The 11,000-nt window shown below is 46.8% G+C and overlaps 1 protein-coding gene across 1 annotated transcript in view; it reads left to right on the forward strand.

Annotated features, from left to right (window-relative positions):
* Dclk3 (doublecortin like kinase 3) overlaps positions 1–11,000 on the forward strand; it is a 49,965-nt gene that overhangs the window by 36,233 nt on the left and 2,732 nt on the right. Inside the window, exons 3-4 of the mRNA XM_055601677.1 lie at positions 5,382–5,514; positions 8,082–8,249. Coding sequence (XP_055457652.1) covers positions 5,382–5,514; positions 8,082–8,249 — 301 coding nt within the window. The remainder of the gene's footprint in view (positions 1–5,381; positions 5,515–8,081; positions 8,250–11,000) is intronic.

The following is an 11,000-nucleotide window of genomic DNA, read 5'->3' on the forward strand; positions in this document are numbered from 1 at the left end:
TATATATATATATATATATATATATATATATATATATATATATATATTCATTCAGTGGAAGTGAATATGGGCAGATGGGTCATCCTATGGGTTGGGATGGTGACAGAGGAGAGAGGGCTCCGGTGTTTCTGACCTGCAGCTATTTAAGGTGGGATTCATCTTTTTCATGGAGGAAGGAGACACCAGGGTTATTACAGCTTGACTGAGTTCAGGGTATCATGGATGGTGAAAATCTGCATGTAGTATATACAGGCACCTGTTTCAAGGTGTCTGTGTGTGTGTGTGTGTGTGTGTGTGTGTGTGCGCGTGCACGTGCTCACACTTGGATGTGTGCAAGTGTGTGTGTAGGAGATCACAAAATAGAACAGTAGCTGAAGGGGTATGGAGAAATGGGCTGGTTGGGGCGTTAGACCATATGTGATAATGGAGCCATTCTATGGGCTGGGGAAGAGCAGGGTAAGTAAGTGTTCCTCATCTTGAGTTTGGTTCTCACCGTCTCAGATGACACAGTGGTGATGGGAAGTGCATCCAGATAGGCAGCCTGACTGTCCTCTCTCAGCAGGGTGCACCTCTGAACCGGATGTGGGGCTAGAAAGACAAAGCAGCCTAGAGACTGCTGTGCTCTGGGCCTCGAGGCTCCCTGTATCGTGTTCAGAATTAAAGCTGAGTTTGTTCCCAGGCCAGAAGCTGCCAAAAAATTAAATTAGCATACAAAGTGGAGGGTTTCTTTAAGAAATTTTCACACACCCTTTGTTTTCGCTGATCATCCTTTCCCACACCCTTCCCCAGAACACCCATCCATCTCTTGCTGGTCCTCCTCCTCTGGGGTCTTTTAGTATTCTTTCTTTATCTTTATCCCCCTGCCACCCTTGCTCTCCATCCCAGGATGCCCTTTTTCCTCATCTCAAGGGTTTCTTTTCTAGCAAGACCTGTAACTCACCCCTTTATATACACACATATAAAAATTTAAGTCTTGGATCTGTAGTTGAGAAAACACATGGCTTTTGTTTTTCTGAGTCTGGGTTGCTTTGCTCAGTATAATAATTTCTAGTTCTATCTATCTATCTATCTATCTATCTATCTATCTATCTATCTATCTATTTTCTGCAAATGTCCTGATTTCATTTCCTTATGGCTGTATAAAGTTCCATCGTACGAGCCGTGTGGCTCTCAATGTGATGGTGAAGAATTACAGTACCTTCATGTCCAAGTGTACATTAGTCCGTGCACTGGTATTTAGATGTTATGTGGTTTCCAAGATCACTTCAGTCCTTATTAATTGGAAATGTACTTTGGAGGGAAATGGTCAAAAAACCATGAAAATTCAAGCAGGAACTTAGTAGAGATAAATAAACCCACTCCAAGCCTAACGTTTTAAGGTCTGTGCTCTGCTGCCCTCTTCTGCTCAGAGACTAACAGTGTGTTTTTAATGTTATTTATTAAGATTTTGTTTGATTGGTTGGTTTTTGAGATCGGGTCTTCATTGCCGTAGAGTGAAAACTGGCCTGGAATTCCTTATTTTCCTGAGTGCTGGGATTACCTGCATGCACCCGTGACTGATTGTGTGACTGTGTTTAGATCGGCAATTATGGAAGTACAGGATAATTTGGCTGCCAAATAAAGACTCTCTTGAGGGACAGGGGTGTAGCACAGTTGAGAGAGTACTGGCTGCATGAAGCCCTGGGTTCGATCCCCAGCATAATCAGGCATGGTGGAGCATGCCTGCACTCCCCACACCTGGGATCAGGAAGTGCAAGGATCAGAAGTTCAAAGTCATCCTGAGCTACAAAGCTTGGTCTCAAGGAAAGGTTTGCCCCTAGAGATTTTGAGCTTGAGGTTTTGAGGTCACATGTGTGGTTCCCGCTAGAGTATCGCTAGAGCAGACCCCCTGGATCCAAAGCAGGACACTCCAGTATGGCTGGAAAAGGGGGCGTAGTCACAGACAGACCAGTCTGTCATTCTTGCTGTGTGCAGCCATCTCTTAATATTCTGTCTGTCAGAGGGCCTGGAACAGCCCGGGAAGAACATGGCCCAGAACTTGGGAATGTGGGTTGGTGATAAGCTGAGACAGGGCAAGTGGATTCAGGGCAGGATGGCTTCCAAACACAGAAAAGCCAGAAAGGCTTTTTGAGACAGAGGCATTGAAGTGGACACTTAATGAGTCCCTTGGCCGTTTCCCTCCTCCACACCAGAAACCAAGCTCCATAAGGACTTGCCAGGAGTCCTGGGGTCATAACTCAGAATTCAGAGAGTGAGCTGGAGTGGGGGTGGGGGGTCATGCTCCTTGCTTCTTCCCTTTGGAAAGGGTGTAGCCTTTCTCACTGTCACTGCAGAGGGGATACTGAGAAAGCAGGTAGGGGTGGACTTCTGGATCTAGAGGAACAAGTGTCTGGTGGAGAGATGTGTTAGACAAGTTTCCTGTTTGGGTGAAGGTCTGACTTGATGGTGGGACAGGTAGTGTTCTGAAACAAAGTATTAAGGTGCCTGTTGAAACACACACACACACACACACACACACACACACACACACACACACACACCAAAACATTCATACATTGCATAGTCGTTAGTGGAACGAAGCTGTTTATATAGTGAAGTGAATGACAGCTTTGAGAAGAGCCGAGGAGACAGGTCATTGGGTAAAAGTGCTTGCTATGAAAGCAAGAGGACCCGAGTTCAAATCCCTGGCACCCACATAAAAGCTGGGCATGACTGCACACCTGTAATCACTGAGGTACCAGGAATTTGCTGGCCAGCCAGCCTCAAGTTTAGTGAGAGATCCTGTCTCATGAAATAAGGTGGAGAGAGCGGGGAAGACAGCTAGCATCCTTGTGCTTGCATGGGTACCTGTATATGTACAGGTGACTGCCCATGTACCTCTCCCCCAAAATGGGTAGATACATACATAAGAAAACAACAATAGACAACTCTGAGATTATTAAGGAAACCATGACCGTAGAAACTGGAGTCTTAATGATACTGGTCCTTCTCAGCAGCAATGGGAAAAGCTGAACAATGAAGAAACAAGAGCAGCAGATTACGTTTTGGACAGGCCCATATAACCATTTAAAAACCGATGTGCTGTTTTGAAAGCATATACAGGATATCAAACATAATGCAATTTCAAATAAAAGTCTGAGTTACGGCAACATCTCATCTGTTTTTATTGGCCCAGCGGGGTCAGGCTTTGAAAATGAGGGTTTCCAAATACTTTTTGATAGAGATAGCCATTTTATTTTGATGTATTTAATTGACCAGATACTTTTAATGCTGATCGTTTGGCTGGAAATATTTGCAAATATTTTTTAGGGGAACATTTTTTTTTCTCAACAATTACCTAGTAAATATGAGAATGTAGATGGTCCATCTGGCAGTTCCAGGCACCAACATTTTGTTTTCCTTTCCTTCCCAAGTAGAATTTCTAGCCTAAATTATTCTGTTGTCTCTTTCAGGCTGCATCTGTCTCCGTGTGTAGAGTGAGAACTGGGCTTGCGGTCTGAAACTATGTTTTCTCCTTGGCCTGGTTAATTTAGGAGGCAATGATGTATGGAGACTAGGGTGGGGTCTTCAGGACACCCCCACGGAGATTTCCAGGTTCTTGGGACAAGGCACTGGACTTGGGACAAATGCATAGAGATGCAAACAGAGGTGGTTTATTGAGGAAGAAAAGTGCTTTAGAGAATGGAAATGAGCCAGAGTTGGGTAAGGGTCAGAAGCCCGGAGGCTCCTGTGATGGACGGGTAGGGACACATGTCCCGTACTCTGTGCTTTCTTAGCTGTTAGTCTTGTTGAGAAGGGTTTCACAGCCTTTCTCTCTGTCATTATTTCCTTTCATGCGTCAGTTGTGACCCAGACTCAGCGATTAAGATACATGCAGCTTGGAGAGAAATCAGCTCACCGGCAGGAACCACATGTGTGACAATAGGACACCATGAGGATATTATATGCCATCAGGCTCTCCCTCTACCTTCCCTTTTGAAATCTCCATTGAAAGAATTGTAAGCGATACACAGAGTCCAGAGGTGGTAATGTTTATTGCGGTGAAGTGGAGCAGTGCCCAGAAGGACCCCTCTGTGTTAGACACACTCCCAAAGGGGAAGAGCAGATAATGGCCAAATGGAGCAGTGTGCTGACTTGTATCATCTACATTTTAGGTAGGCTTTGTCCTATTTCTAAAGTCTCTAGAATAAACAGCTTTCCCTGAAGTTCCCCCCAACCTCCAGGTGATTAACAGGCCTGTGGATGAATTCTGGGAGATCACAATAGTATGTTCCTAACAGGAGGTTTTCCAAGGGAGGGGTGCATCCTTAAAGACCCCAAGCACCTAACCATCTACCTGGCAAGGAGAGGCAAAATGGCCACCCCAGCCTTCACTGCCAGCTGCCACCATGACTCAGGCACAGGGAGACCCACCATTCATCCTTGCCCTCACCCCTAAGTGCTGATGGGCACACGGGGCACCTGTGCTCAGACCGAATAGGAACACAGAGTGTGAGCTGCAGACAAGCCAGTGTTCCTCTTGCAAGTATGGCAGCAACAGTGAGTCTTTCTCTCTTGGATAAAACCGCCCTGTTTTATCCAGGGCTGTCCACTGGCTTTTGGGATGTGATGTGGACTGTGATCTTTGGCTGTACTTGGGTAGGCGCTTGCTAACATTGACGAAGGCTGGAGTTTGAGTTTGTGTCTGGTTGTTTTAATGTTTTTCCCAGACGGAATCAGCTCACACCCTGTGGTGGTCCCACGCATCTTGAAGTTGGAGCAAGATAGTACTGGGTTTGATCCTCATCGTCTGCTCCATGTGGAGTGTAACACATATTTATCTGCAGTGGGGTGGGGGTTTGTGCTTGTAGGTGGAGGCTGGAGTCAGGTTCTCTCTCTTTCCATCCTATGGGCCCTGGGAGTTGAACTCAGGTTCTTAGTTTTAATGACAAGCTCCTTCACCCACCGAGAATCTCACTGTCCCTACAAAAAAAGACATTTGTTTGTTCCTACATGAGTCTGTCTATGCGCAAAGTGCCACTGGCCCTCACCAGAATCCAGTGCTGTCCAGTAGAAATAGCTTCTGTCTGCCCTGCCCAGCACGGTGCCCAACTCATGGGCTGCCCTCAGACAAACATGTGTGCCCAGTGCAGCTGAGAAACCGGGTTTTAATCTCGGAATTCTAACACCCCACTTGATAACGCAACAGTGCTGTTACTGGGCATCACAGTCCTTTGGCTGAAGCTGTGAGCAGCCGCATTGAGGTCAGGCCAGGTGTGTCTCTCCCCGTGAGCTTCCATGGGGCATGGCTGCTTTGACCTGGTTGCAAATGCACACTGTCTCAGTATCCCTTCTTTGTTTCCATCGCAGTTTTAATGGGGGGATGTCTTGATTCCTTCTAGGTTCAGCGAAATGAAGACAACTCTACCACCTTGAAGCTGGCTGATTTTGGGCTGGCCAAGCATGTGGTGAGGCCTATATTTACTGTGTGTGGAACGCCGACATATGTAGCTCCTGAAATTCTCTCTGAGAAAGGTAAGTGTGGCCCTTGGCTCTTTGCTCCTCAAGCCTAGAAATCAGTAAATGCCTTACTTAGTCTTTCCCACAAGGAGCAGTTACAAAATCTCAGGAGGCTGGAACTCAGGCCTGATTTTAAAAAAAAGTTTATTTATTTGTGTGTGTGCATGCATCCGTGTGTGTGTGAGAGAGAGAGAAACAGGACAATGAGATGAAAGATGGAGACCTGGGAGAGAAAATCTATTCCAGGAAGGCCATTGGAACCCAAGCCTACTACTATGAGAGAGGCTGGAAACATTTCCTATGCTAAAAGTTTAAAAATTCCTCCGGCAACCTCCACTTAAAGGCAAAAGAGATCTCCTTTCAAACTCTATGAATATTCATTTCTCATTTGTGAGGATTCAATGAACTACTTTGGCAACATGCTTTGTAAAGTGTGTAAACAGAAAATAGATGGAGGACAACTTGGCAGCTGTTTCATCGTGAAGCGAATTTACCCATTAGCTGAGAGAGGCTCTGGGTGGGACGAAAGCCTGGCTATAGGCAGAAGGCACAGGTAGTTCCCATCAGCAGGCATCTGGGAAGCAGCGCATGCGTGAGACTAGGGAGCAGAGACATGAGAAGACCAGTCTCACTGGATATAGAGTCAGTGGGCTGGGTAGGCTGTGTTATTATTTTAGAAACGATGCACACAACAGTTATTATACGGAAGAGGTTTATTGGATGGAGGTGGAGAGAGAAGGGGAAGGAGAGAGACACATGGCAGGGGCGGGAGAGAGGGGTGCCCCTACAGAGAAAAGAGAGTAGGAGAGAGGGAGAGATGCCGCACACCTGTCAGGAGACACATGATGACATAGGTTACTAGGCAACCCAGAAGCAGGCTGCCTAAATGCTAACAGGCTGAGCCTAGACTTATCCCAAACAGAAATTGTTCAGATTTTTGAATGCCAGGTGTCATGGCCATGGTACTGTGGTAACAGTAGTATAAAAGAACCCCGAAAGACAGCACATTTTATTGGAAGCAAAGATGAATTCAATGAGAGACAAAGCAAATTAGCAGGAATGTGGAGAAAGCACACCAGCTAAAATAGGGTGTTGGGAAAAGGTTCTTTGGGGACACAGGTGGGAGAAGTTAAATTTTCATCACACTAATAGAGAGACATCAGTACAGACCCACACTGTTCTCCTCTTGGCAAGGATGGGAAGCCCTGGATAAATGTATCATAGGGGCACTCTTCAATCTGGTGGCTGAACTGGTGAGCTCGTGGCTCTGCAGTGATGCCAGGACAAGGACAGGTAAGTTTGGATTTAGGGAAGCCACGGGTAGGAGGGAAGGCAGTCAGTAGAGGGCTGGGCTACTTGGAAGATGGAAGTGGATTGGGAAAGACCAAGTTTCAGAGGCTAAGGGAAAGTTTTAAGAGGGGCCAGGGCCAGGGCCAGAAGACTCTGTGTCCCGAGAGTTTACAGTCCTCGAGTATTGAACAGTCATCACTGAGCTGCCCCCAAAGGGGGCATCAGGGACTTTTAATTCACCTTAGGCTTTTATTGATTTGTGTCTTGATAAACTCACCTTGAGGCTTAGTAATGAGTTTCTAGCGTCCACTTAAAGCTGCCAGCTGTGTTCATTCCCTAATCATGAGAAGTCAGAACGTTCTTGCAAATGTGTACATGCCTGTTTGTGGGAGGATGATTAGAAAAACCTCAAGGGGCATCCTTGTTCTAGCTCCATTCTGTGGCAAGCACCACGACCAAAAGCCACTTAGGTGAGGAAAAGGCTTATTTCATCTTGCACTTCCAGGTCACAGTCGAACACTTAGAGAAGTCAGCATGTACATGCAAGGCAGGAACCCGAAGGCAGACTGCTTGCTATTCTAACCAAGAAGCTCACAACCAAGAAATCCCGCAGAAACCGAGGGAGAATTATGCTCTATGGCTTGCTCAGAGGCTCAGGTTTAACTAGCTTGCTTTCTTTGTTCCTTCCTTCCTTCCTTCCTTCCTTCCTTCCTTCCTTCCTTCCTTCCTTCCTTCCTTCCTTCCTTCCTTCCTTCCTTCCTCTTTTTGAGACAGGGTTTCTCTGTGTAGCTTTGGCCGTTCTTGACTCTCTTTGTAGACCCAGCTGGCCTTGAACTCACAGAGATTCACCTGTCTCTGCCTCCTGAGTGCTGGGATTACAGGTGTGTACCACTGCGCTCAGCTTAGCTTTCCTATTCAGCTCAAACCTAGGGATGGTACTGTCCACAGGGGCCTTGGCCCTTTTTTACCTACATCAATTAATAATCAAGACAATTTTCTATAGCTATTGCTCTCAGGCTCACATACAACTAGGACTCCCTTCTCAGGGAGCTCTGGGTTATGTCAAGTTGACCCTTGCAGCTAACTAGGATAGCCACTTTGCATAGCTCACGCACGTCCAATAAGTTATATAATAACCACTTGTCATATTTGTTACTTTTCTTTTTGCTGTGACAAAATGCCAATTTATGGGAGGAAGGATCTTCTGTTTTTGCTGTTGCTCAGTTCAAGAGATAGAGTTTGCCACCTTTGACCTGCCTGTCTACGGGTTTCCTGTGTCTGTGTTCTTGCAGGTTATGGCCTGGAGGTGGACATGTGGGCTGCAGGTGTGATTCTCTACATCCTCTTGTGTGGCTTCCCGCCCTTCCGCAGTCCTGAGAGGGACCAAGACGAGCTCTTCAACATCATCCAACAGGGACAGTTCGAGTTCCTTGCTCCTTACTGGGACAACATCTCTGATGGTGAGATTTGGGGCTCCCTGTGACGGGCAGGAAGGCCATCAGCCTCCTCCCACTCTTTTAAAGACTGGCCTGGGAAGGTACAGGGAGGGTGTGGGTGAAGCTTGGAGCAGTGTGTCCAACTGTTCTCATGCATATATGGGAGACGTGGAGGATTCTCAGTTTAGACCTGTCCTTCCAGACTGTGAATCTCTTGGGAGCTAGGAGGGGTGTGTTATGTTAACTTTTCCTGGAAAAGTCATTGTCCTGAGCATGTTATGTCAGCAGCAGAGATAACACACACACACACACACACACACACACACACACACACACACACACACTTTTTTTTTTTTTTTTTTTCAAGACAGGGTCTCTTTGAATAGTTCTGGCTGTCCTGGGCTTGCTTTGTAGACCAGACTGGCCTCGAACTCACATTGATTCTCCTGCCTCCCTGAGTGCTAAGATTAAAGGCTTGTACCACTACCCCTGCTACAAAGCAATCTTAATGATAGCAATTTGTCAGATTGGTAATTGGGCCAAGGTTAATTCAGGTTCTTTTTTCCAATATTAATTACTAATATTAACTCTCATATCATCTATCACAGGGTAAACACACACACATGCACACACACACACAGATGCATGAACGGCTGTGCGCACACACACGTGTGTTTGAGCACTGAATAGATACACAGGGATAAAGAGGGCTGCATCTATGTTGATGAGATAAGGAACTCAAGTTAGAGACAGTTACAAGGCTTCCCCTGTCAGTCAGGCTGCTGTTGCTCACAGGGTTGGAGAGTAAACTTGCAGCCATGAGTCTAGTGGAGAGGTTAAAGGGTAGGATCAGGTCTGTAGCCAGAGCTGGTGGGTGGATAGGTGGCAGGGTTAGCCAGGCAGGCAGGAGGGTGGCCAGGCAGCAGGTGGGTGGTCTGTGCCAGCAGCAGGGACAGAGATGAACGGAATCTCAGGGACACTCAAGGGTACTCGCCCTGCTGGTCCTTGATGCATATTCTAGGTGTCTGATGACAGGGTGCGGACTCTTGCGGTTGAAGTGCTCGCCGCCCTTCCTCTGGGTCCAAGTCAGGGTGTTGCACCCTTTCTCAGTCTGGCGTGTTTAAGTTCTTCAGCCTGATTTTCTCCTTGTGGGGCTTCTGTCCCCTTCATGTCCCTTTATTCCCACTCCTCTATTCTTCCATAATATTACTCAGCTTTCCTTAAAAAACAAGGAAATCATGAAATTTGCAGGCAAATGGATGGAACTAGAGGAAATCATTCTGAGTGAGGTAATCCAGAATCACAAAGACGGGAATGGCATACACTCACTTTTAAGTGGATATTAGCTGTGTAACACAGGACAGCCATCTACAGACCCAAAGAAGCTAAACACTAAGGAGGACCCTAAGGAGGATGCTTCAATCTCATTCAGAATGGCCGGCAGGATGACACCAGAAGTGGTGGAAGAGAGGAAACAGGATGGGAGCCTAGTAAAGAGGGTCCTCTGAAAGGCTCCACCCAACAGGGGATCGAAGCAGATGCTGAGACTCACGTCCTGATACAATTTCAATAGGCCCGTGTTCCCCTATGTTCTCAATCCACTCCAATAAATTTATAAGTGGCACATTTTCTGCTCCTGGGAATAAGTTATAGGCTTGTGCCTCACGAGTAATGCTGGAGGCATAGTCCCGATTATCTGTTCACCCAGGGTTACAGCCTTTCCGATCCTCAGGATGGAGTCAGAGTTTACTTAGGAGTCTCTCAGGGCAAAAGGCACAGTCCAAAACAGTCATTGCTTTTTTTTTTTTTAACAGTATGTAGTATAGTGCAGCCTGGTCTCAATAGATATGACAAACATGTGTTTCCTCCAGATAAACTCACAGACAGATCAAAGCAACAATTCCATAAATGTGCAACTTGGGGACCAGTGAGTTTATTGAAATTACTTACATAGTTCGGGTAAAGGATGCCTTTCAGGAGCAAGGGTGACCAGCATAGCTGTACCCTGAGTAGTCCCACCCGGTCATGGGTGACGATCTAGTGGAGGTCCCATGATGGGGCCACCCGTTCTGCTAGCCCTCCATTTTCTGTACATTCTAGCAGCTCCCAAGATCACTTGTAGTTGGAGGAAGGAAGAAGAGAATGGCTGGACTCCCAACTGTGGCTCTGCCTCCTCGCCCGTTCTGCTAGAAGGTATCAGTAGCCATCACCATGAAGCCAGTTATCCCTGTATTGTTTTGCTCAGCTGGTTGCTATGGTTCCTGGACTAAACTGTACTCCAAAATGGCCATGAGATGACCAGGTGAAAAAAAAAGCAGTATTATGCCAGGCGTGGTGGCACACGCCCGTGATCCAAGCACTGGGGGAGGCAGAGGCAGGCGGGCGGATCTCAGTGAGTCCAGGACAGCCAAGGCTACACAGAGAGACCCTGTCTTGAAAAAAAAAAAGTTTTAAAAAAGCCATATTATAACAGGGTGGTGCAGAACTTGCCCTCCCTGAACTAGGCAGGGCAGGAGAAACCAATGGCTTCTGGGCTCTGGGGATTGCTGGAAGGACACATGGGTGGCAGGTGAGGGGTGGCCCATACTGAATTAGAGGCGCCTTTCAGTAAGGGTGAGAACATGAGTGTTTTCTTCCTGTGTTCCGTGAATCAGGAGGGAAAGCCTGCAGAGCTGGGTGCTGGGTGGGTGGTGGAGAGGGCAGAAGGTTGGGAGAGGGGAGGGTATTTTTTCTTTCTTTCTTTCTTTCTTTCTTTCTTTCTTTCTTTCTTTCTTT

The sequence above is a fragment of the Psammomys obesus genome, unplaced genomic scaffold (genome assembly GCF_907164565.1).
Source record: "Psammomys obesus unplaced genomic scaffold, mPsaObe1.curated_primary_1811, whole genome shotgun sequence".
Lineage (NCBI taxonomy): Eukaryota > Metazoa > Chordata > Mammalia > Rodentia > Muridae > Psammomys > Psammomys obesus.